Raw genomic sequence first — 27,390 nt, 5'->3', positions numbered from 1 at the left:
GTGCGGCCCAAACAAACAAAGATCACCATGTCTAATTACTTTAGATGAAAGGAGGGTGGAGTTAGCCGACATCTTTTGTTATTTGGGGGTTCATTTTGATAGGCAAAGCACGTGGAAGCCTGCGGTGAATGCAAGGGCCCTGGCATTTAATAGAGCAATTGGTGCTCTTATGAGCTTTGCAAAAAAATAGGGAAAAGGCCAGTCAGGGAGCTCCTTCAAATATTTAAATCGAAATGTGTGGCTATTGGGACCCATGGGGCGGGCATTTGGGGCTGGCAGCAAGTGGAGGCGATACAGCGAATCGAGAATAGGTTCCTGCAATTTATAACAGCTACATCGAAGAGCACTCCTATATATGTCTTACATGCCGAAGTTGATCTTCACATCACGGATATTATAAAACTAGCCGCTGTTTTACTTTGGCATAATGTCTGGACCAACCCTGCCACAGAACTGAATAGGTCCATTATAGAGGACTGCTTAAGTTGTGATGGGATGAAAATTATTAAATGGCTTAGTTACATCAAGAATTTTGTCAGTGAGATTGGTCATCCTGAATATTTTACCGACCCAGCCTCATTGGAACAGCTCTCGCGATCCATGTTCAAAAAGATTTTGTTGGAACATTTGGAATTGCAAAGGTGGAAGGGTGAAAGGAATAAAAAATCTGTCATGAGCCACGACGAAGTGACATCTCAGAGGGGCCCTCAGTTGTATCTTGTAATAGATCATCCCTTACAGCATCGTAGGCTCCTGACATACTTTCGCCTGGAAACCTTTTATAGACTTGTATAATTTCCGAACTGTAATGACTGGGCGAGAGTAAAAAGGCGGTGTCCTTGTGATGACAAATCATTCCAATCAAATATTCACTGCACTCTTTTCTGCACTTTATATAGCCATTCTAGACGACAAATCTCAAAACCCCTCCTGTTAACCTGGGGCCTAAGGAAAGCAAGAGACGCTTATAATAAACTCAGGTCTTTAGACGATTATGTTACCATCAGCACAGCACAGCACAGCACAGTGAGCCTCTACTTGAGCACAAAAGAGTAAGAAGGACCATGGTCATGGGATAGCAAGAGATAATTAAGCATTTTTTCTTTCAAAGTTTCATGCCAATAGTCACTTAATGATTGTGCTTTTTGACTGTCACCCTGCAATTTAAAATCGTCTCTCAGCGTTGCTGATCCACCTTTCACGGCAGTGCTGGTCATCACGGTTTCGTCAGTACTTTCACTTTGGATTTAGTTCCTGTACACACTATTTATTATCACTTTCTTTTTCAGTCATTCGCTAAACGGTGCCGTCTTTATTTTGAAGGACACACAGATTACATACTAGGGTGAGGTGTTTAAGAGGTGTAAATATTCAACAATCACATGCTTACCTGTTCCTATTACTAGACGATTAAAAGAAGGTCGCTACGGCCGAAATCGCACTCACGACAGCACTGCTGCACTCACCACAGAAGTCCCCGTGCTCTGCCGACGCTCTGATGCGGCAACTCCTCTCTGTTGGCGACCTCCGGCCCAGAGGCCCGCACAGCCGCCGGAGGAGCTGCATGACCCCCCTTCCCCTCGGGCGGACACCAGCCCAAATACGTCCGTGGGGTGCCGGTAGGAGAGGGGGGGGGTGCAGACTCACCGCGATAGCAGCTTCGGCCAGCAATGTCCCGACGGACGATTTTGATGCTGTGGAGACTCTGGTGTTCCGCGGCTGTGTGGTTTGTGCCTCTCAGCAGGAAGAAGGGAGCCGTAAGGATGCCGCCGAAGACAGTTTCCTGGGGAGAACGGAACATCTCGAGCATCTGCTCAGCCCCAGCTTCATGAAAAAATGGCGGCCGCAAGCATCAGGCAAAAAAAAAAAGTAAACACCCACAATGGGCCCACCTCTTCGTGACGGCAAAAAAAGGGGCGGGATGAGTAAAAATGGCAGGAACGCCCACGAATCTGCTCCGGCAATGACGGACAGATTTCTCTTCCAATGGCTCGCCTCCATTTATGGAGCTAGCCAATGGAAGAGAAGGCGGGACAAAGGGCCATACTAGTAAAAACATAAGATTTCGCCTGCGCGAACGCTGCTGCGCAGCGGACGCCAGGCGAAACCTAAAAAGGGAGGCCAATTTGGGCAAAGTAAAACTTTAAGCTGGAGCCCTGCTGAGTTCTGTAACTATTCTGCACCAAAGTACCTGTACACGTTTCCTAGATGCCCTTTGACACACACATAGCCTCCTGTGTTCATCTCATGTTGTTTTTCATTCTACTACTAAACTTTGCTGTGAAAAGCGAGATAGCAGTCTGGGTCAGCAGTGATGCTATTTGCTATGAAAGCACAGAAAATGCTAGCCGCACCAGTGTATGGCGTTTAACTGGAATATCTGCGACTTGTAACAAGTTTAGTATTTCTCTGGGATATACATTTCTCTGAATATCTTCTGTTCAACGCTTTCTCACCAGATATAAATACTAGTTCACCATTATCAAGAAACATTAAGACCTTGTGGTTTGTGATGTAAAACACACAAAATTGGAATGCACATTATGTTGTACATTTGCTTTAAGCTATTTCACTTAATAATTCATACTGTAAGTATAAAGTATATGTTACTGGTGTACTATGAAAGCACTGTGTTACATGATAATTGTGTGCAATGAAATACTGAACAAAAAATGGAAATGTGGACATGAATAAGTGAAATGCAATACAAATAAATAAATAAATGCTATGAGGGGGACACAAGCAGGAAAAGTGTAAAGCACACAACAGTGGCAGTCTCAGTCCTTTGCAACTTTTGAATTCTGCCAACACAGATTGCTTAAGTTAATTCAGAAGGCTTTCACACCTGCATCCACTGCTAACCACAAATGTGTGCCTGCATGCAACAGTCCATGTTATCTTTATTTCCAACCAGGAATGTGGTATTGTAAACCCACAGTTAATCATAAACCTTCAGGGTCATATTATGAATGTATGTGTGTGTGTATCTCAAACGTAGCCGATAGGTAGCGGGCGCTGTACAGAGTCACAGGGAAAGATAGTCAATGAATGAGTCTAGGGATAGCCGGGTTCTGGGAGCACAACTGGACTGTACCTGTGTTGTGATGTAGTGTAGTTAGATGTGCTGTGGTTGATGACTTTGTAGATGATGCTGCAGGTTTGAAAGATAGTTCTGACTGGCAATAAGCAGCAGTAGATTTCCATCATGGTAGTAGAGTTCCATCATGTTCATATTTCTTCAGGCCCTTACTAAGGCATTCTGTGAAATGTATGATGCCCTTTAAGGGAGGACCTGTGTGAAAGCTACGTGGCAGTGGAGCAGAACATTGCCACCAACCTTATGCAACAGTATACCATTAATAGTAGTTCAAAGGTCACTTTCTGGGAGTTACACTGATGGTTAATGAGCCATTCTCACACACATACTTCCTTTATTCCGAGGTGGTGTAGCTGCAGTCCAATAAGTGAGGATCTACTTCAGGGTGTTGGCTTTTTAATAAATTACTCTTCACAGTATCTGTTTCAACATGGACTGAATCTCTGAAAACAAAAGTGGTGGCATGGCCTTTATTTAGCAGTCTGCCCTCTTCATTTAAGTTCCCTCATCACTCCCATATCAGGGACTCTAAAAATCTTTACTTTAGTTTTTTCAAACTTATTTCTACCTTAAAAGCATGTTACTTCAGCTACTCTTCAAAAGTTTCGCAGCACTTTCTTTAATATTTTTCTGTCTGATTTAAGTGATTCTAGGGCCGGTTGAGCAAAGCTCATCCCTGCTTTGCATTTTTTTCAGAGTGTGGCTTGACTTGGCTGTCTCATTCTCCAATGAATTAAGAGTGCATAATGTACTCTGCTCATGAGCTTTGCATTCTGACTGCCTCCCATGTCAAAAAGATTTTTAAGGTTGCGCACCATCATGAGTAGATTGCATTTTTTATTTTTAACATCTCCACTCTGAAAATAGTTTTCTATGAACTCTGATGTGCCTTAAGTGTCTCAATCTCAATTTCTGTACTAGATGCAGGCAAAACTGTATTTTCCCCAAAAAATCTAGGTTTTCTTAGGCGGTTAACTTGGGCACTTTCCAGGTGCCTAGCTCTTGAGGCCTGCATTTCACTCATGAGACATTGTTACTGTTTGTATTTCCACCAACCTTTGCACTTTCAACCCGATTTGTAAACTAATGACCAAATTTAAACAGAGATCTGGATCCCTCGAGTCCCCCCTCCTGATGTTTTAAACTACTTAAGATTTCGCCTCTTTCAAATTTTATATTGCCAATACAAAGCTAAATCTGTTTTAAAAAATAGGTTCTCTCCTGCACTACTAATAGACGTCAAAAACGTGTATTATTATTTATGCTCCAGCTTCCAGGATAGTGTGGTGGACACACTTATTTGTGCCTAGGCTGAGACCGTTGCTAACCATATGCCTATTACCTAGGTAGCAAACCCCCTCCTTGAGTCCTTTCTCAGCTCCTACTGCCTGCCCTTTAATATTAAATTCCATCTACATAATATCACCAAACCCCATTTGAAGAGCTGCATATTTGTCAGGTTGCTGGGTCCTTTGATGCCCTCATTTGGGCATAATTTCTGGTTAATTGGATCACCTGCATCATTGCTCATCACTCTGGGATTCTCCTAGAAGCCTTCACCCCTTCTGTTCAATTCCCTAAGTGAACAGATCTTTTTTAGAGAGTGATAACTGAGCTAATTAATATCTCGACGAATAGAATATTTTTTTTTATTAGGGCTTTAAATATTAGATCTCTATTGAGATCAGTACCATGTTTAAATCATGACAATCTGAGTTTGTGGTAACCAAATGTATCTGTTTGTTGAAGCATATATTTCAGTCTCTCCCATAGAGTCTGGAGGGGCAACTTAATGAAAGAAGCTTAGATCACTAGACTGTCCGGAGAAGCATGTGACAACCAGTATTTTGGGTTATAAGCTGCAGGCCTGTGTCATCATGCAATTGGACTGTGCACTGTCAGACCTAAGAATAGATTGGCCCAGGCCGACAACATGAAATCCAATAGTGCCTCATTGAAAGGTGGGAGAGGCTCTGAAACTGCAGAGGAAGGTTGGGAGATTTCTGAAAAGAAGTTAAATTTGGCCTCAGTGATGGGCAAAGTCTGTTTTGTTGCCTTCTGGAGGAGTTAGTGTAGTAGGGCATGTATCTTCTGGAGATATGTCTAGGCCAAATCCATTTTGTAAGTCTCATAAAAACCAGCACCAGTATAATGTAGGGAGTTGGATTATCAGCCTCTGTGTCATCATCTAGTTTATGGCCATAATCTTTGTCAGGCATGGCTGTGGAATTTAATGCAAAAATAGCTACCAACCACACAAACCTTTGTCCCCTAGAGTGATCAGCAACAGGCTTGACATCAAAACAGGCAGAGAGCCTTCCTCTGGCCATTTGCATAATTTAAGCTGACTTCAAAGAGGAAATTGTGCGGGGTACGAGCCCAAGGGTGATGCAGACGCCATGGGCAGCATTGAGTGCACTAGGACTAGCTCCTTGAAAGGCATTGACTTCCTTGGAAATGGTTTGAAGGTTGGGGTCTGCAGAGGTGCGGGTTGAAGACATAAGCCTGAGCTGGATCGTTAGTTAGAGGAAGAAACTCTGCTGTAAGTTCTCAAAGATCAGAACGAGCTCTGACGAAGAGATGGTGTTGGAAAAACGGCATTGAGTCCTGGGACCACTTCCTCGAGGAAGGTGAATACTTCCTCTTCGTTTTATGTTTTTAGCAGTTTTTCAGGGTAGATGTCTTGGCAAATCTGTTCCCTTCGGGAGCGTCTCTGAAGGAGAAAGGGAACGTTTTGGCACGTTTCTACGGCCTTGGCAAAAATTAACTTTGCCCCCCTTTTCTCTGATGGACTTTAGAGCCATCAAGGAACACGAATCGCAGGCTATGGAGAGTGTTTGGATTCAAAACACCACATACCCATGTCTTGTGGGTGCAATGATGACATCTTCTTTTGGCATCTGCAAAAGGTTTAAACCCTGAAACCATAGGAGGACTTTGACCTAACTGCTGTTGATGCTGAATAACTTCTCTTGTGAAGCACTGAGATGGGCTCCAGACCCACATTGATTAGTCATAAAAACCAAGAGTTAGCCAGTCGGCCAAAGGCATCACATCCTGGGCAGGTGAGATGGCAGCTGGTGCACCATAGCACCACCTGGCAAAGCTGAAGAGATCCTGCTATGGAAAAAAGTCTCTGCATCCGTACTGGTGTCTGAAGGATATTCAAAACTTTAGGAATCTATGGGAAAACATCGTATCCACCCAAAATATTATTACATTTTCCTTAGGTCATGGCTTGAGGTTATCATTTAGTCACACATTGTATTGTTCATAATGATTTTATGTAATTGTGGCCTGCTAAGTTTATACTTGGAAATTACTACTGAAGCTTGCTATTGCATGGGTATAGACCTATAACATGCTCTGTGTAACCTTGTGTTGTTAGGAGCATAATGTACATATTGTAACCTGATAATTATCATTCCACATCCAATACATGTTCTTATTTTCATTCACTGTCATTACAATGACCATTGACTTGGACTTCACATGCATATAAATGTATGGAGTAGTAGTCACTGATTATATGAAATTATTTCCATGCACAATTGGTTTTGACTTCGCCCTCTGTGTCGAGAGATGTACCAGTGAAGGCATATATTTATCTTGATAGCAGAGTATGTAGAGGTGTTCTAATATACTTCACCTCCAATATCGTGGATTTCTAACTCTTTTGATGATCTGAGGTTTCCGGCAAGACCTATCCATGTGCTTTAACCTGTGTGGTCAGAAATGTCCTCCACGTAATAGTGTTGTCTTAGATATTCCTGCCTGATGTTTTACTAACCATATAAATGGCAACACTACTGAAAGCACCATTCAGAACACAAGCTTCTTTATCCATATGTGATGCATTATGATGCGGGAATCCTTGGCTAAATATGCACTAGTGAGGCAAGAAATTAAAAGCTGACTCTGGTTGATATATTTTTGTCATAGGTAGTGCATTCCTGGCAATTCTGATCTGTCAGAGTTGGCATTAGCATGGGATTGTAGCAAAGGCTTGTTGACCTGAGTATGATGCATTTTTTTTTGATAAAGTTGAGCTAACCACTTACTCACAAATACGGCTTCTCCACTGGTAGGTGCAGCCTTGGCCTTATCTTGCCAACCAAACGTGGCACAAACATCGAATTACATTCCTCCCATGCACATTTAATTGTAGTGTTTGTAATTGAACAACTTAAATCTTGATTGTGCCTTGGTTATACTTCCTGTTGTGATGATCATGATGTCACAGAGAGGCCATATACCTGCTGTTGCCATTCTAACAGCAATGTTACTCACACACTATAAAGAGCTATTATAGGTTAATCTCACATGTGACAGCGATACTGAGAACAGTGTCAGTGAGATTTTAAGTAACATAGTTGCTGCATTGAGAGGGCTACAGCAGTGAAGCAGCAGTGGTTATGAATTAAATTACATTGTAATCTAAAAGACCTCATTGATACATGTATTTTGCAAAAGGCACCAATAATATATATATAGGTCTAAATGTTGATACAATATAATATATATTGTGTTGTGTTAATTCTGATGTTTGAAAACTGTGATCACTTCACCAAATGTTTCTTATGATGTATGAACAAATCTAATAGTAAAATATGAATCTGAACAATTAAGTAATCCATTAAGGTAACCTTTCCAATCATATAACTTTTGTGAGCAGTTGAGCCTTGTTGCATCTTTACCTTACAGATGCATAATCATTTTGTCTCAACAGAATCACGAGAAGCTGAAGTAAAAGAAATTCTTGTAGATATTAAGTACCCTGCAACAAAGAAACAGGTATATTTTCAATTTCACTATCGCTGTGATGCATAAAATCATATAAACATATATATTTAAAGACCTGCTTTTAGGAAAGCTTTATTTTGTTGACTTTCTGACAGGCTCTGGAAAAGATTCTGGCGAGTGATCGCATATCCTTCACTTCTCTTACCAGCATAATTCGGACATTGACTGATGCTTTAAAAAGCCAAGGTAAGTAAACACATTTGCTTTACTTTATAAGGCCCATAATAATAGTATGCCTATAATGGTTTATATAAAACTGACTGAGTGTTTAAACACTGTCATATTTTCTTTATGCATCTTTCAAAAGTGTATTGCCCTGTTTCAGCCAGTAACACAGAGGATGTTACCTTGTGTTTAATAGTCTTTTAAATTATAAATGTTAATCTCTTATCAGTTTGGATACACAAGATAAAATCTCTGCAATTAAATAAGCCACTAGCCACTTAAAAACAAAAGCAGTGTAATTTGAATATTCCCTGCATAAGATATGTATTAGCGGGAATTATAAAATATGAATATTATTACTGGCGGTTTATGGCTGCATTTTAAAGCTTCTGATAGCCTGGAGACATTTTGTTTCGAACAGAAACAAAGGAAAACATCGATTCCCAGTTTCAGCAAATTTCATGTTGTTTTTTCACGTTATTTATCACAGTTTTCAAGAGTTGAATGATTCTGGAGATGTTTTTTTTTTTGATCAGACCATTTCTTTATCAATAATGCTGGTTTTCTACTGTGTTCACGAGCACTCTACTCCGCAAAAAAAGTAAACTAGGATGAAATCTTTCCTTGGCTGTTGCCTCTGAAAACGAGCACCTCCTCATGGTCAGGTTACTCTCTTCCCTTTATCAGGGCTGCAAGGTGACATGTCCCACTGCAGAGGTACACATCTAGCACAACAAGCATTGGAATAACCACGTCCTCTGGCTTGAATGCTCTAATGTGTGAAAAAATCATTTTTGTTTGGCTTTCTTTGCATGCCTATGTTTGAATGCATTAGCACATTAACGCCAGTCCTATTAAGGCGTAAGTACCAACTCTTGTTCAACATTGCGATTTAAACCTAAATAATCCATGTAACTCGAGCACTGATTAACCACTGAAGGAAATGTCCTCTTCTTAAAATTAGTACTCCATCTATAGAGAAGAATATTGGATGCAGCCCCTCCTCCAAATGATTAGTATATAAATGAAAAATAAGAGGCACCAGTATATAACTTGGCTTAATTGCCTTTGAAATATAAAAATATTCAGCTCATTCAAAGATTAGGATGGATTTTAGCAGGTTATGTTCGGGGGTGGTTTATTTATTTAAAGATACCCCTTAGCAGTAATCTATTGACAAGTTTTAAAAAATCTGTAGTTTTTGGGTCTGATCCTGGCTTTTGTTTATGTCTCGTCACCACATATTGTGACTTGCAGTTTAAGGTGATTTCACGTTTGGCCAGCACAAAGGCCAGATCCTGGAACTGACTTCTCACCACCCCCATAGGCAGTGACCCAGGGTACCAGGGACCTCTCCATCTATAAGTGTAGCAACTCTACCCTGTGACCTCCTCCCAGAACTTACCAATCGAAGGGCAGGCCCAAAGCATATGCATCAGATTGGCTCCCAGGGCTCTGCACCTAGACAGGCTGCCGCCCCCTCTACATGGAAGTACCGTTTATTACACTCGGGTGTAAGATATGCCCAATAGAAGACATAGAAGTTAATCAATTTAAACCAAGCATTACATGACACTTTGAGGATTCCGCTAGTATCTTCGCCCATGCCGCCAGTAGCAGGGGATGCCCACATTTACCTCCCAAATGGATCTTAGTTTTTTCAAGGGGCCTATAGTGTAGAATAGCTCTACAGATGCAAGAAACAACCTTAAAAGTGCCTCAGGAAATTACTAAATAATGACAACAGTGATGTGTAAGGGGTTCCACTACGCCCATGAACTAATGCTTCCTGAGTGTGTCCGTGATCGCCCTATGTAGCAGAAAGTAGCTAGGCGGTAGATCATATTCCAAGTGAAAATCCTCAATGGGCATCAATGTCCCTTCTCTAAACAAGTCTCTTACTGTGGAAGCTCCCTCTGCCACCCACTCTTTCAACCGCTCCCATGGACATCCATGTGGTAACTTACGCAGCATCTCTATGGGCAAGTTTGGGGAGTATCGTATTTTTCATGTCATTTTTCTGTAGGCATCGATGCCAACATTTTATAATGACTGAACTCTTGTGAGGCCTCTGTAGATGGGAGTCACACTCGTAATTGTTTTAATAAGGTCCTTAAGCCCCAGAACAAGAGGTTTCGCTTTCGGCCTGTTAGGCATTAGTGTGCAAGCCACTGAAACAGCGGCGTAGGAAGGGGGGTGCGGGCTGCCCCGGTGTCATCAGACAAAATGGCAAAATTATGTGTTTTTAAGATAACAATAATTTAGGGGGCTCACAACACTTTTTTGGGGGGGAAAATATTATTTAAAAAGAGTTGAATAACTTCGTCTGACAATTAACCTCAAAAAGTCAACATAATATGTATCGAAACTTTTTAGTTCAGTCAACAAACTGACAAGATATTTTCCGCACCAGGAACCACCTGGTCTTGCTACGCCACTGCACTGAACATACCACTCTAGTTCGGCTAACAGGTAATAGGATTTAAAGTCAGGCACTGCCAGGCCCCTCAACTCTTTTGGACGCCTAAGCGTTGCAAGCACCACTTATTATTTTGTCCCTGACCCCATATGAATTCTATAGTCATAGAGTCCAATTCACAGAATATGTCAATATGTTAAGGTTTAAAGTAAGTTTTATATTTTGAGCTAATTGATGGTCCTCTACATTGAATAACACTAAATTAAACTTGGCCTGGCTCTGTGCTCTGTGGCACACTGTGTTCAGTTGCTGAAAATATGTAAGAATAATTTTCAAATGTAATAGTGTCTGAGAGATTTTCCTTATTTATTTGTTTTGCAGAGCTTGAGAGTGTGGATGAAGGGCTACTACAGCTATGTACTCAACGGCTTAAGCTTTTGCATCTGTACGATTCTGTGAGCCAATTGAATTCTGCTGAACTACAGCCAAGAATGTCTGTGTCAGATAATGTAAGTTAACTGTTTTGCAAACTTTCTGGGAATTATTTATTTTGAAATGGATATAGTCTTTCTAATGATATAACTATGCTGAGGCTACCTAGGTAGTTTGAGGAAGTCCAAGCGCTTTTCATTGTTTTAGTAGAACTAAGAATTTAAAACTTCAGGAGACCTGCATATCTCAAAAGCTGTAGATGCAGAGGAAATCCTAGGCAGTGTTCTACAAAAAAGATACTCTGAACAGACATATTGGACACCTCCTATATCTCTACAGAGAGCCCAGAAGATGCTGAGTATTGAACATTGAGTTCTATACTCCCATTACATAATGTCTTTATGGAAATATTTATGCTGTGAGAATAAAGAGGGGTCCTGTAAGAGGTTGAATACAGTAGCACTGCACACAGAGGGGACTTCTGACAGTTTGAATATAGTAGCAGTACACATTTCTGATAGTTTGAATATAGTAGCAGTGCACATTTCCTCAGAGCAATTATGATACTATTCTATATCACAAATAATTACCAGCAAATATTATTTGATTTTGCAGTTTATATATGCCCAGGTGGGTAACAGAGGTTTGCTTATCAAAATAAACAGGCTCTTACAGTACTGTGGTCGTAGTTCGTGGTACTTTGAGGTTTCTGAAGAGCACTGCATGTAAAAATCGTGTGAGTTTAAGAATGTGGTTTTGGCCCTCTGTGTACCGTGAGGGGGTTATATTTTACTGTGTGGTTTGTTTCTCTCTGTACTGTAAGGCGGTTTATATTTTTTCGCCTGGTCACATCTGACAGACTGGGAAGGATTTCATAGTATAATCACTGTGGGTATGACAAACAACATAACAGGCCCAGGTTGGCTCAGTCTTACCTGCTCTGCATCAGGGCACAACCTTCTTCACACCACCTGACTAATAGAAGACAATGCAGAGTTAATTAGAGGCAGAATAGCTGCCTCATGCTCCTTTATTTCATGGATAATAGCTAGATATGCCTTTGAGCCACAAGAAAATCAACGCATAAATGATACTGGATATATATCCCTTTGAAAACGATATTATGTGCTATGCAAAAAACATTTGTTGATGGACCATTAACAAGTATCAAGGACTATCTTTGCTGGGAACATAAAGGCTTTCTGTAAAATGCCTCATTGTACAGTCCTCATAGTGAGGAAAATTGATGTGCTCTTCAATGTCAGATCCCCATTTTCTGGTCCACTGTATTTCCTGGTTAACTGTAGCTTCTTTAGAGCATATAGCAAGAAAATGTTTGCTATCATAGAGTAACAGAAGGGGGAAAAAGGCACATCATGTAATCTGGGATTTGCATTTATTGAGTAGCTGCCGTTTTATTAACTCTCAAGTGAAGAAAGGGTTGAAAAGTTTTCGCAAAACCAAAGACCCATAATAAGTTTTACACCGTTACCCCTAGGAATAAGTAACACATGATTTTTAAGTGGGCAGAAACTTCAAGGGCAAAAAAGTGATATACCAGTGTGGTGCTATATAGGTACTTAAAGCTGAATTTTAGAAGTTAAGACTCTGGATGCAAGAAACTCCAAAAGTGTATAGAGGCTGGGAGAAGTAGGGTTGAAGGAGGGAAGACTCTCCAAAGGTATATAATAAAGGCTCGCAGTGTTCCATTTTTACAGATAAATACAGACAGAAAACATTGTAATTTCTGTGTGTATTTATTTGTAAAAGCGGAAAAATACAGAAAATTGTGCTTTTTGTAATTGACTTTTCATTCTGTCCTTCATGATTTCTAGGCCAAGAGTTGAGCGGATAGATATCATGGCGAGTAAAGAAAAAAAACAATATTCAATTTCCTTAAAAGGCATATGTTAATAAACATTTGTATGTAATGCTAATATTTACCTGTAGATGTAGTGTTTTGATATATTTGGCTGCTTAATTAGCTAAAACATGGCAGGTATCAAAGTATAAGTGCATGTTTATCAGTTAAATATATGCAGAAATATACCATTTTACTTCTCCATTTATTCTCAAAATACATATGGAAAAGTACCAATAAGATGGCCAAAAAATAAAGATGGATAACTACAGATGGAAATGTTTAAAAAAGCAATACCATGAAACCGGGAGCCCTATATATAATTACTGAGGGAAGTTGGGTTGGGTGCGGGGGTAGACAACCCAAAGGTGTGTAGAGGCTGGGGTGAAATGCATTGAAGGGGGGAAAAAATCCAAAGGTATATATAGGCTGAGGGAAATTATTTTGAAGGGCGAAGACACTCTAAAAGTATTTTAGAGGCTGGGGAATGTTGGATTGAAGGAGAAAAGAAACCCAAAAGATATATAGAGGCTGATGGAAGTTGTGATGAAGGAGGAGCACCAAAGAGGTGAATAGAGTAGGTTCAGCTGATTCCCTTTTGAGCTCCCATAAGCAGGAACAACTCAAGTTAGTCTCTGAGAGAGAGAGAGAGAGAGAGAGAGAGAGAGACTGGGTAGGTTAGAAAGATGGCACCCCTAAAAAGAAATTAATTGATAATTGATAATTAAGTTATTATGTGTGCTCCTGCTCTTTTTGTAATATCAACAGACCACTTTCTATATACTTCCTTAAGTGTATTTCAGTTTATATTGTTATGTTCTAAGAATTTCTAAAGTTCCACATTCACCAAACTTTTCCTGGTGTTATTTTAAAAGCCATTGGATTACACAGAGTGTTGTTCTCTGTCTCTTTGGTTGGAAATTTGATTTCAAAATTAAAGATTGAAATCAAATTGCTCAGATAAATGAGAGGCTCCATGTGGACTTACAAACACAATGCAAACTGTAACAGTGCACATAAAAATTATGTATTTTAAAATATTGATGAAATTTGTATCAATGTTTTAACGTCAACTGTCTAATTAGGAAGAAGGCTGTTATGAACTGTATATAAAGCTGATATGCTTGCATAGCTTTCTAGTTAGTTGGCTATGATGACCGGCTGTGAAAAAAAGTTGAACACAACTGAAGCTACCCATTATTATAGCCAACAAAACAGAAAGTGAGCAAATTCATAGTCTTGAGTTTTAATCCTAATTATTCTTCTGTGTTTCTATTAAGGAGTTGGCTAAGTTGCTACGGATGGATGAAAAGGAGTTTACCAGACTGCAAATGTTATTGAAAAATTACAAGCAAGAATACCCCAAACAAGGCGTTCGCTTTGCAGATGAGATTGATGGGACAATACCGGTGAAAGCATTTCTGGAGTTCTTAGAATGTGAAAAGGAAGCAATACATGTGAAGAAGATAACTGACAATGAATGTGTCTCGCTAGGTATGTAGAATATTTTTAATATATATTCAAATTTCAAAATCTGATCTGTAGGACTAGCCGATGAGTGGGCTTTCTCAGTGATAACCAAATAATTCTCCAGATCTTTCCCACATTGACTTCCTGTTGAAATGTTCCCCATCATCATACTCAGAATCTGCAGTACATTGATAACAGCAGAAAGGTACATCCTATTTGGGCTGCACCATCTCAACTGCTGGACGGTTGGGCAGGAAGCAACACCCAGAGAATAGCCATTTTTAGGTCACAGTCAAAGTGGGCAATCACCCAGGGCCCCCACCTTCATAGCCCTCTCCCTCCCCCTGAAATAAATTATTGGCACAGTAAGATGTTCTACTGTAATAGTGGTATTTCTAAAAACACACAAACACATTCTTTTCTAATTCAACAGCAAGGCATGCTTGCTACAGAACTTCACCCTATTAAACAGGTGGTCACAAAATGAAGTGGAAAAAAATCTTTTTCATATCTGTCTCCTTATTTCACTGCATCTCATCTACCTTACCAATCACTGTTTACTCCTGTGTATCACCACATCTCTCTGACCCTACTCACTTTGTTTCTCTCACATCTGTATACCTTTCGTCTTTCTCTTACAACCTTGACGCTCTATTTTTGCATAGCTCTACATCTCGCCCCCCTCTCCTTCCCTCACCCACCTCTCTGCAACTCAGAGCTCCATTTCCATCTCGGATCTCCATCTGTACCTCAGATTCTCGACCTCTCTCTCTGACTTTTATTTACCTCACCTCGCTCTACCACAAACCACAATACCACAACCTGTCACTACCTAATCTCTCAATTTATCTCACCGCTTTATCAAGTGGTATTAGAGTGCTTTACAATGTAACAACATGTTCGTGGCATGTTAGCAGTAGATCACATGGTTTGCATACTCCTGCCATGTAGTATTGGGTCCGGATGTTTGCAAGTTGTTTTTCTTCGAAAAAGTCTTTCCAGTCACGAGGTAAGGTAACTCCTCCTTTCGGTGATAGTGTGCATGGGCATCAACTCCATTGTTAGATTGTTTTTTTCTGCCATCGGGTTTGGACATGTATTGCTGCGCTCCGCTTGGGAATCGTTCATCTGGTTCCCTTTAGTGCGCAATCCACTGTACCCTCGACGCTATTGTTTCCGAACGTGTGTTCTTTTCTCTGCGGTTCGACTCTATCATCAGAATTCTCCAATTTTGATCGGAAAATTCGCGGGCGTCCTTCCGGCCTATCCACCTCGGTCCCGCTCCTTGTCGATGGAATGGACTCCATTCAAATTCTGCCCCCTGTGCCACACGAAGTATCCAGGTACAGACTTACATCAGGTGTGTAACTTGTGCTTGTCTCCAGAGCACAAAGAACAAAACAGCGACGCGTGCCGATCCTTCAGATTAAAGAAGACTCCCTGTGATCGTCAGGCTGGACATCGAGAAATGCAACTGCAGCAGTTAGACGACACACCAGCTCTCTTCGGCGAAGACTCCGAGCAAGAGGAGATCTCAGCGGCCAAAGAAGAACAGGCTACAGCGGAATCTGACTTCGAATCAGAGTTGCAGATTGTCCTCGATCACGACGATGTGCCGCAGGAACAAAGCGACGTGAGTACAGAAGACCCCCTGTCCCCCCCCATGCCCTCCTGTCCCCACGCACCGTCCCTAAAAAATCTAAGGCTTCGGCACCACTGCCTCCAGAGAAGAGGTTTCTGACGTTCCGGCTCGGCACTGAAACACTCTGACAAGCCTTCTGGCTCGGGACCGAGTCGGCCAAAACCCACTTCCAAGCCGAAACCTTCGGGCTCTAAGCATAAAATCGGTTTGTTGCCGAAACTTTAACACCGAAACCAAAGAATCATTCCTCTCAGCCGAAATCTTCAGCGCAGAAAGGACATTCCAGCTCGGCTCCGAAAGCTTTGGTGCTGAAAACTAAAGAGCTGCCTGTATAGCAACCGGATCCAAACATGGATGGTGTACCACCTAAGTCAGATCCGAAACAGAAAAAACTATATTGATCCTGACACAGGGCATACTCATGCTAAACTGCCATCCAAGCACAAGCTTCCTGATGACTACAGCTCTTATAAGATTCCATTGAAGAGGAAGCATGTGGGTACTAGTCCATACCACACACTACCATCTCCTCCTCCTCCCTCTACACCACAACTTGATCCTTTACACATCACTCCTCATCAGTCTCTCCTCTACCTCACCTTGATGCAGGTGATACTGATGATGAAGATGACACACAGTTACCAGTAGAACCTTGGACGTATTATACAGTTGATCCTCCACAGGTGCCAGACCCAGGTCTTTACCCTGCCAGACCATCTCTACTTGATAACAATCTGTCATATCAGGAGCTCATTGCTAGAGCTGCACAATACCATGGGCTGCACAAAGAATCCTTAGAGGAAGACACTGCCTATGCTTAAGGGTATGTTGAGGCACAGCTAATCATCAGCGTATTTCTATCACCCAAGGTCTCTTAGCAAGATATGATAGGGTCCACTGTGACAAAATGGAGCAATTACTGCAGTTTCTTCCAGATGAGCATAAGGCCAAAGCTCAGGATTTAGTTCAAGAAGGTAAACTAATTTCCAACACTTCCATTAGATGCGCTGTAAATGCGGCTTACACTGCAACTAGAGAGGTAAATACTAGCATCCTACTCTGGAGACATGCCTGGTTACGGATTTCAGGGTTCAAACCTGAAGTCCAGTAATCTATTCTCAACATACCTTTTGACAAGAAACATCTTTTCGGCCCTGAAGTTGATCAAGCGCACGAAAAAATGAAAAAAGACACCGATTTAGCAAAATTAATGGGAGCGCTTCAATCTCCCTCAAATAGAGGCTCCTTTTGGCGCTCCTTTTACAGGGGAGGGTCCAAGTCAACAGGGACAGACCAAAACACTTCCTCTTACAAAAATAATTCCCAATCATCTTTTACATGAGGATTTTTCAGAGGAGGTTATAGGGGACATAGTCTCAGGGGCAGAGGTTAAAACACCACACCGCACAATTCCACTTCCCAAAATAAGCAGTGACTTCCCCAAACTTCCCTCCGACTATTCCACACCTGTTGGTGGAACACTTCAAGACTTTCTCCCCATTTGGGAATCAATAACAAATGAGTTATTGGAATCATCTAACATCGTTATTGCCTGGAGCTTCCCAACAACCCTCCAAACATTCCACCTCAATATCACAAATTTTCACCAGACCACCAGCACTTGCTTCAACAAGAAGTGCAATCTCTATTACTCAAAGGGGCTATAGAACCAGTCCCACTTCAGTACCAAGGGTCAGGGGTTTATTCCCTTTACTTTCTAATTCCCAAAAAGGACAGCTCATTAAGACCTATTCTAGATCTCAGAGAGTTAACCAAATACATACTGTCAGAGCACTTTCACATGGTGAATCTTCAATAAGTATTTCCCCTTTTACAGCAGGATGACTTCATGTCTACTCTAGATCTAATAGTCGCCTACTTTCACATTACAATTCATCCCGCTCATTTTAAATACCTCAGATTTGTGATAGCAGGCAAACATTACCAGTTCAAGGTACTTCATTTGGCGTCTCCACCGCCCCCTGAGTGTTCACCAAATGACTCGCAGTGGTAGACGCTCATCTCAGGAGACAGTGTATCCATGTCTTCCCTTACCCAGACAACTTGCTTATCAAAGCCGGCATTTACCAGAACTATATACTACACACTGAGTCAACAATACACCTACTTCATCAGTTGGGTTTCACAATCAATGCTCAGAAATCTCACCTGTTCCCTGCACATGTGCAGACTTATCTAAGAGCTTTCCACAACACACTCAAAGTTCTAGCCTTTCCAATGTAGCCAGGATTCACAATATTCATTCCACAATACTAAAATTTCAACCTAATCAAACATTACCAGCCAGAGTTTTTATGCAACTGCTGGGAATGCTGGCATTCTGCATTGCAATCTACCTCACGCAAGGCTTCACATGCGTCCTCTGCAAGAATGTCTAGTGCATCAGTGGAATCAGTCACAGGGTCAATTAACTGATCTAGTGTTGGTAGACAGCCGCACCTATCACTCTCTGCAGTGGTCGAACCCTCAAAACTTATCAAAAGGGCGGTCCTTCAATGACCCGATTCCACAGACTGTACGGCCAGCAGACGCATCTTTAACCAGTTGGAGGCAAAACTGTCCTAGTCCGCACAGACAACATGACAGCAATGTACTATCAGAAACAGGCAGGGACACACTCTCCAGCTGTCGCCCCTTGCACAAAGCATTTGGAATTGGGCAAATCATTGCAAAATGCATCTCCTAGCAGAACACCTTCCAGGAGAAGACAATCAAATGGCCAACCTGCTCAGCAGACACAGGCAGCAAGTTCATGAGTGGGAACTGCATCCCCAAGTTTTTCTTCCCTACTTTCAACTATAGGGATTTCCAGAGATAGAGCTGTTTACCACAGTACACAATGCAAAATACCCAAACTTTACATCCAGGTTCCCACACCATCTATCCAAAGGCAATGCTCTATGGATGAATTGGTCAGGGATATTTGCCTACGCTTTTCCGTCTCTCCCACTAATTCCATTACTGGTACGGAAGCTCAGACAAACATCCCTCACACTGATCTTAGTAGCCCCCACTTGGGCTCATCAACCTTGGTACACCACCCTGTTAAACTCTTGGTGGTTCTACATCAAAAGTTACATCTCACACCCAGTCTCCTCACTCAGAGCCATGAAGAAATCAGACATCTAAATCCAAAAGAACTCAACCTAGCTATTTGGCTCCTGGAGTCGTAGAGTTTGGTTATTTACATCTACCACCAGACAGTATGAATATTCTCAAAGAGGCAAGAAAGCCTACTACCAAACAGTGTTATGCAGCAAAATGGAAACCGTTTGTTATCTATTGTAACAACAATAATATCAATCCACTTGATGCTTCTGTACAGAACATCATTTGTTATCTGTTGCTTTTACAGCAGTCTGGATTGGCTTACACATCCAATTGTTCACACCTGGCAAGAATAGCCGCATACTTGTAAAATAGACAACACGTATCTCTATTTAGAGTACCAATGATTAAAGCCTTCATTGAAGGATTGAAAAGAGTGATACCACCAACAGTTCCCCCAGTACCAGAGTGGAACTTAAACGTAGTCCTTACAAGACAAATGGGTCTACCTTATGAACCAATGCACAAATCTTAGTTACAATTCCTCTCATGGAAGGTTACTTTCCTCATAGCAGTAACCTCACTAAGGAGAGTTTGTGAACTTCAGGCATTAACTATACAGGAACCTTTCTTTTAACTTCACAAGGATAGGGTGGTTCTTCGAACCAATCCTAAATTTCTCCCCAAAGTGGTATCTGCCTTTATATCAATCAGTTGAGTTACCTGTGTTCTTTCCTCAACCTGATTCTGTAGCAGAGAGAGCTCTACACACAATTGATGTTAGAAGAGCTATACTATATTAGTAGAAAAAACCAAAGAATTTCGGAAAACAAAGCACATATTTGTTGCTTTTTCTCCACCACACAAAGACAATTCCATATCTAAGTCAGGTATTGCAAGATGGATTATAAATTGTATTCAAACATGTTGGAGAGGTGTGGCTCACTGGTTAGAGGCGGCAGACCTGTAAGCAAAGAACGGCCCGGGACCAGGGTTCAATTCCCGACGCGGCAGGGTCTTGGACCAGGGTCAACGGACTCGATATTTCTCGCCTCAGTGCCTACTCTAACCAGGGAACACACTTGGTAACTCTGGGCATTAAGCTTGCCTCATCTCTACAACGGCCCCCCACAGACGCCGGGGATGCCTGGTTTTACCCTGGAGATACCCAGAAAGGGACCATCTCACAGGGAAAACCAGGACGGGTTCCCCAGCGGTCTACAGCGCCAGGACACTCGGGTAGAGTAACAGTGCGCTTTACAAGTATCCCACATTTACATTTACATTTATGCCAAAGCAAAAAGAACTTTAATAATACCCCATAGAGCGCATTCCAATCGCAAAATAGGGGCTGCTATTGCCTTCCTGGGCAATATTCCCCTAGCCGACATCTGTTAGGCAGCAACATGGTCTACAACGCACACATTCACCAAACACTATAGCTGTTTCAGTGAGACAAGCAAATGTAGGCCAAGCAGTACTAAGAACACATTTTCAAAACCTACAACCACTACAAGTTAGCCACCGCTTTGGGAGTATAATGCTGTATTGTCTATGCAAAGCATGTGATCTGTAAGCATCTGTTCTTGGCTTGTAGAGCTGTAGATTCACATGCGCCCACCAGCCTCCCTGGTCTTCTGTACTTGTTTTAGTTCTCAATTTACATTCATACGCATGGACATCTCTATCCTACACTTACTAATTCCATTCTCACCCTCTGCGGGAAAACAATCTAACAATGGAGTTGATGCCCATCCTCGCTATCTCCGAAAGGAGGAGTCTCCTTACCTCGTGACTTGAAAGACTTCTTCAAAGAAAAACAACTTGCAAACATCCGGACCCAACACTAGATGGCAGGAGTATGCAAAGCATGTGAATTTACAGCTTTACATGCAAAGAACAGATGCTAACTGGGTAAGTAATTATCCTTGCATATTACTAGACATAATATGCGTACAAGTAACATACATTTCATTGAAACAAGAATCAAGAAACTGGAAGAGGTTAGGGATAAATGGGAAAGAAGTGAACACTAGCAACTGTGAATTCAACAATTAAGGGGAGATTGATGAGTGTACTGAGAGAAGGGTGAGGAAGTAACAGGGGTAGTTATGTCATTTATACCAGACTTGTGAAAGAAATGCAAATGCATTCAGGCACTTAAACAGTAAAATGGAGAATTTGTTTTCCTGGCTACATATTGATATGTTCTCTGCAGAAAGGTATTTTAAATAAGGAACAATGGTTAGTCATTTTTGGATTTTAAGCTTTTAGCCAAGTATCCATAATTCTTTGGCAGTAGCAAACAAGACGAAGTAGTGGGTTAATCCTCCAGATATTTTTTGCTAAGAGGTAAATAAACGTTTGAAAAAAACACAGTATAAAACCATTTACTTCAATTCTGAAAAAAAACATTTTAAATATTATGCCAACAAATTATCTAATTTGCAATCTGATTAGCTTTTTTAGAGTTGAATGGATTAATGATGCCCTTGTGATTGCCACTGGCCACAAATCTTTGATTTCAGTTTGATTTTAAATATTGTATGTATTTTGTAACAATGCATTGCACAGTGTTGTTTCAGTAATGATGCTTACCAGTGCTTTCTGAATATTTTAGGCAGTTTCTTTTTCTCAAAGTGTCTACGTGGAGAATGCTCATCAGAGGAAATGTGCAACGCTTTGGAATCAGCAGGATTTAGTCCTCAGATATTGCTGGTAAGAGGATGATTAATGTAGAGTCTAAAAATGGAATACTGTGTTTGCAGAAGCATGGAATCTATGAAATTATCTGGACTCAACATAACCCATTCATTATTATCACCATAACCCGAGTTAAACTATGTTTTTCTTTTTCATTTATAGAGAAGATCTCTCATAGATAATATCTCAGCTACTAAAGTGTGTATTCATTGTTTTCTTGCATGTACCATGGCACATTTATTTTACACAATGTAGAACAACATTAAGGAACAGCTATCCGAGCTAATACTAAGGTATAGCTGTTATGTTGTTTCTCTATGACCAGTCTCATGTAAAACACTATACATATTTCAGTTTATAGCTTCCCCTGGCTCAGAAAGTCTCTGTTGTGTTTTTTCGAAACATTTGAATTTAGAATGCACTGCATTTTTCATGACTCCTTGACACTAATTTATACAATATTGGCCAGAGCAAGATCTCTAAAGTGTCATACATGATTATTTCTAAACAGCAAAGTTGTGACACCTTCCGTCAATCTTCCCAGTTCCATGCATTAGCAGCAGGAAACTTAGCGTCTCATTACAGACCAATAATGTTAGATTTCATCAAGACGTTTAGGGATTTGAAGGTAACTCATATTCCAGAACTCTATCAGAGATCTCTTCTAAATGTCTTTGAAGCCTCCAGCCACCTCATGATATGTCCGATCCACCCTTTTTAAGGGAAACTATTTTATGGATTTGGCTTCTTAATGTTTAGAACATGAGGAGGTAGACTTTTTAAACTAGGTAATGCATCTGTTCTCGTGTTGCACAGTTTACTGATTTAGGTAGAACCGCCTAAGGAGAAGTCCAGACCATTTTAACACCATCAAATGTAAAGAACACTTTGCATCTTCTGCACACCTGTGGGGCTGCCTTTTTGCAGGTTCTGTACCATTTACACCTGCACAGCTGCCTTATGTTCATTCCTTTCTCATCAGTGAGAACATTTGCATACTCCCCACGGTGAGAACCCATATGTATCTCACTGGTGAGGCTCATCAAGACTGAATCCGGTCTGGATTTGCTTGGATTCTCTATCATAAGGGATGTGATCTGGCATTTTGAACTGGAGTGAGAGCAGTACCAAAACCAGTTTGCATATAGTCTCTTCTCATCCTGGGTAGCAGTCTGGCTTCAGTTCCTTAAAGCCAGTGTGCTTCCAGAAGTCCATCTGGGGCATCTACAGCTCAGCTACTAATGACATCGATGTTGAGTGGCCAAATAAGGCAAAACGATTTGGGGAGGATGCAGTGGGAGATCTGCTCACTGGGCGTTAATATTGACTTCAACGGTAGCACTAATTCTTTACATTTGCATACATTTAGTAATACATTTACTGTGAATATAACTGTGAGCTGGTGTCAGGCCATAGGACACAATTTACTATAAAGCAAACAAACTGCAGCATTAATGATGGGGCACAATTTATAGTAAGGCAAGCATACTGCATCAGTAGGGAAATGTTGTACATTAATCTTGCCTCCTCATTGCAAGTATAAAGTGAAAGCATAATACAACTATAACATATGCCCATATTTAAATTTTGGAAGGCACACCATGTGCTTCAAGTCCTAAAAAAGGAGTGCTTCATAAGGAGTGGCCAATGTGTTCTTGGGGGTGTAAGGTGGAGCATTCCTGACCAGATATTAGTTATTTTACATGTCCCAATAAAACACATCTTTAGAGCATCCACTGCCTACCTGCATAACACTGTTTAACACTGTTCAAGGATGTTTATCCACTGTTCAAAGGTGCACAATAATGTCCAAAGCGCTATTTCTCACAATCGTCCTCAACTCAAGATTTGCATAACAATATTCAAGCATCAATAATAATACCCAAACTCTATCTTGCACAATCACCATTTTATCTATTTTGCCCAGTGTAGCAAACTTGCAAAGTTAATTAAACGGCAGGCATTCTAATTGTTGCATGGCACGAGTGTTGGTGCCCTGATTGCCCTGATTGGTCTATGCTAATTTACTGCAGAAGCTATTGTTGCAGGAAAAGCATTCCCTAACACTGAGGACTGACAGTCAGTGGGAAATATTGCCAGAGACTGCCAGAAGAGCCATTGCATGCTGCTAACCTGCCTAAGCCCACTTCCAGGAAGAAGAATGCACAGCAGATGTTGATTTATGTGACTGTCTTAAATGGCGGTCCTTCAAAAACTGCCTGCCACCACAGTATTCCAACATTCACGTACACTATTTGCAGTTTCTTCGTACTTGTACTCCTGAATATCGCAGGTAGCTGCCAATGATTACAGATTGGCACTGCATGTCCCTTTCTTACCACAGGACAAACTTGCCACCATTGAACAGTGCTATAGGATCTCCCACAAGACTTCCTATGTTGTTTTTGTGTTGGTGTGAGGCACAAATGGCACCAGAAAGGAGGATAAGCGCCCAGGCCATGAGAGTGGTGCATGAGGCAAAAAATAATTGTCTGGAATGCATCCCCAGTGATTGCCAGCGGGAAAAATCTTTTAATCGTTCCTAAAAAATTAAGGTTTCATCCATAATGGTTTATTTTCCTAATGCACACAAAATGCAGCAGTATGCCATGACATGGGTCCCATGCTCACTTTGCCATAGGAAACAAGTTTCATATCACTGACAGTGGACATATCACTGATGAGGCCGAGCAAGGGCCTCATCAGTGATATGAAACTTGTTTCCTATGGCAAAGTGAGCATGGGACCCATGTCATGGCATGTTGCATATCAAGGACTGGATGGATGAGAATCACTTGAAGCTCAATCCCGGAAAGACTGAGCTGGTACTCCCTGGTAAGAGTATGATTAGCTGGGGCCCTCACTTTTGGCCACCCTCGATGGGATCCCCCCCTTCTCAATCGGTGAAGAGCCTTGGAGTCACCCTTAACGCCGATCTTTCCCTGAAAAATCAGGTAGGAACAGTGATCTCCTCCAGCCTCTTTCAACTTCGAAAGATCAGAAAAATTGCCCACCTTTTGACACACTCTGCCCTCATCCAAGTGGTGATCGCCTTGGTTCTCTCTCGCCTTGATTTCTCGAACTCATTATATCTGGGCCTCCCCCTCACTCTATCCAGACGACTACAGATCGTCCAAAATCAAGCTGCGAGGTTAATATTCAAAAGTAATCGAAGGACTTCGGCGAAACCCCTGCTAGCCTCTTCATTGGCTTCCTATTGAGTACCGGATCACATTTAAAGTAGGCTGCCTGGTTCATAAAGCACTCCACAGCAAAAGCCCCAGGTTCATTAATCATCTAATAAATAAATATGAACCAAATCGGAACCTTCGCTCTGCCCATCAGTCTCTCCTTAAGCTGCCACTGTACAAGAAAAAACGACTTGGAGGATGTCGATTCGCCTATCTTGCCCCAAAGACCTGGAACAGCTTCCCCCTGCCTCTCCGGTCCTGTACTAACCTGGTGAAATTCAGGGGTGATCTGAAGACCTGGTTATTCAAGCAAGCGCACGGTTAGACCACTTCCTTACCATCTGTCTCCCCTCAGCGCCATGAAACCTTCGGGTGACCGTGCGCTTAACAAATTCTGAATAACATAACATAACATAACTGCAGCGGATCTGTCTTGGTGGAGTGTGGAGGGCAATCTGTCTCAAGGAAAGCCCTTCCAACTACCTCCATCGGTGGCCACAGTAATAACGGATGCATCCACTCTAGGGTGGGGTGCTCATCTGGGGGATCTGGAGATCAAAGGTCTTTGGTCTCCAGAGGAAAGGTTGCTTCACATCAACCTTCTGGAATTGCGGGCGATACGTCTGGCACTCAAGGCCTTCCTTCCTCCCTTCCCTTCGCGGTCGGTCGGTTCAGGTCCTGACGGACAACACCTCTGCGATGTGGTATGTCAACAAGCAGGAAGGAGTAGGGTTGCAGTGTCTCTGCAGGACCATCAGATTTGTCTGATGGCAAATCATCTGGCCGGAGTTCTGTGCGTGCAGACAGTCTCAGTCGGCAGTTCTTGGCTGACCACGAGTGGAGGCTTCATCCAGAGGTAGTTAGTCACGTCTTTCGGACGTGGGGAACTCCTCGGGTGAACCTGTTCGCCACTTACGAGAATGCTCACTGCCCGTCACTCTGCAGTCTCCAGTTTCCGATGCAGGGAGCTTTGGGGGACGCGTTTCAGTTGAGTTGGAGCTCGCAGCTCCTTTACGCGTTTCCTCCCATACCCTTGATTCCTCGGGTTCTGAGGAAGATTCGCCAAGACTGGGCCCAAGTTATTTTGATCACCCCGGATTGGCCAAGAAGGGTGTGGTACACAGATCTACTCTACCTCTCCTCGTGCCCGCCGCTCCGTCTCCCTCTCAGGGCAGATCTCCTCTCTCAGATGGAGGGGCAGGTTCTACACCCCCACCTCCAGACCTTACACCTTCATGCCTGGAGAATGAACGGGGCAACCTGAATTCCTTTTCTCTCCCACATGAGGTGGTGGATGTCATTTTATCGGCCAGGCGTGACTCCACCAAGTCAATCTATTCATACAGATGGTATAAATTTGGTGTGGGGAGAAGTCCATTGACCCTTTGAGGGCTTGTTTATCTGATATACTTCAATTTGCTCTTTTCCTGGCTCAGCAAGGGTTTGCTGTAGCTACAGTAAAAAGGGTATCTTTCGGCTTTGTCGGCATTTCTCTGCCTGCCGGATCAGCCGTCTTTATTTAAATCTCCTGTGGTTCTAAGGTTTTTAAAGGGTCTTACAAATAAATTTCCTCCTACTCCCTTTATTGTGCCTCAATGGGATTCGAATCTTGTGCTTACATTTCTGATGGGTTCTCCTTTCAAACCTTTGCACAAGTGTCCCATGAGACTTTTATCTTTTAAGATGGTCTTCCTGGTTGCAATTACCTCGGCAAGGAGGGTAAGCTCAAAGCCCCCATTCTTGCCATTCATGCTGAACGAATGGTTCTTAGGACCAGGGCTGCTTTTCTGCCTAAGGTGGTAACTCCTTTCCATCTAGGACAGTCCATTACCTTACCTACCTTCTATCCTCCCCCTCACCCTTCCAAGGAGGAGGAGAGTCTTCACCGCCTGGACCCTAAAAGAGCGGTGAGCTTTTATCTTGATAGGACAAGACTATCGAGTGGATGACCAGCTCTTTGTTGGATTTGCTGGCTGCAGAAAAGGAAGAGCTGTGCACAAGCGCACACTTTCATGATGGATTATACTATGCATCAAGATCTGCTACTCCCTGGAGGGTAAGGACCCTCCAGAGGGTATAAGAGCTCATTCCACTAGAGCAAAGTCTTCTACATCTGCTTTGTCTAGGGGTGTACCTGTAGAGGACATTTGTAGAGCAGCGACTTGGGTTTCCCTCCAAACTTTCGCAAAGCATTACTGCTTAGATTCCGAAGTGAGGAGGGACAGCCACTTTGCGCGTTCTGTCCTCCAGGATTTTCTGGTATAGGAGAGTGGACACCCTCCTCCGGGAGTGGGGACTGCTGTGGGACTCTATTCACAAGGTGAGGAATCCACTGGCAGATGTATCCATCAGAAGAACAAGTTACTTACCTTTGGTAACGCTTTTTCTGGTGGATACAGTATCTGCCTGTGGATTCCTCACATGCCCACCCGCCTCCCCGTTGTCCACTCTACTATACCTGAGTTCATGACATTATTTAAATGTATTTATATATATATTTTGTTTTTCATACATTGTCTACACACTGTGTGATATTTT

General features: G+C 42.0%; 1 protein-coding gene across 1 annotated transcript in view; it reads left to right on the top strand.

Moving 5' to 3' along the window:
- Nucleotides 1-27,390, top strand: part of RAB3GAP2 (RAB3 GTPase activating non-catalytic protein subunit 2) — a 586,520-nt gene that overhangs the window by 340,018 nt on the left and 219,112 nt on the right. The window contains exons 17-21 of the mRNA XM_078649806.1: nucleotides 7,827-7,891; nucleotides 7,996-8,086; nucleotides 10,866-10,993; nucleotides 14,058-14,271; nucleotides 21,579-21,676. Coding sequence (XP_078505932.1) covers nucleotides 7,827-7,891; nucleotides 7,996-8,086; nucleotides 10,866-10,993; nucleotides 14,058-14,271; nucleotides 21,579-21,676 — 596 coding nt within the window. The remainder of the gene's footprint in view (nucleotides 1-7,826; nucleotides 7,892-7,995; nucleotides 8,087-10,865; nucleotides 10,994-14,057; nucleotides 14,272-21,578; nucleotides 21,677-27,390) is intronic.

Source organism: Lissotriton helveticus, chromosome 6 (assembly GCF_964261635.1).
Source record: "Lissotriton helveticus chromosome 6, aLisHel1.1, whole genome shotgun sequence".
Taxonomy (NCBI): Eukaryota; Metazoa; Chordata; class Amphibia; order Caudata; family Salamandridae; genus Lissotriton; species Lissotriton helveticus.
This window is presented reverse-complemented; position numbering and strand designations above follow the sequence as displayed.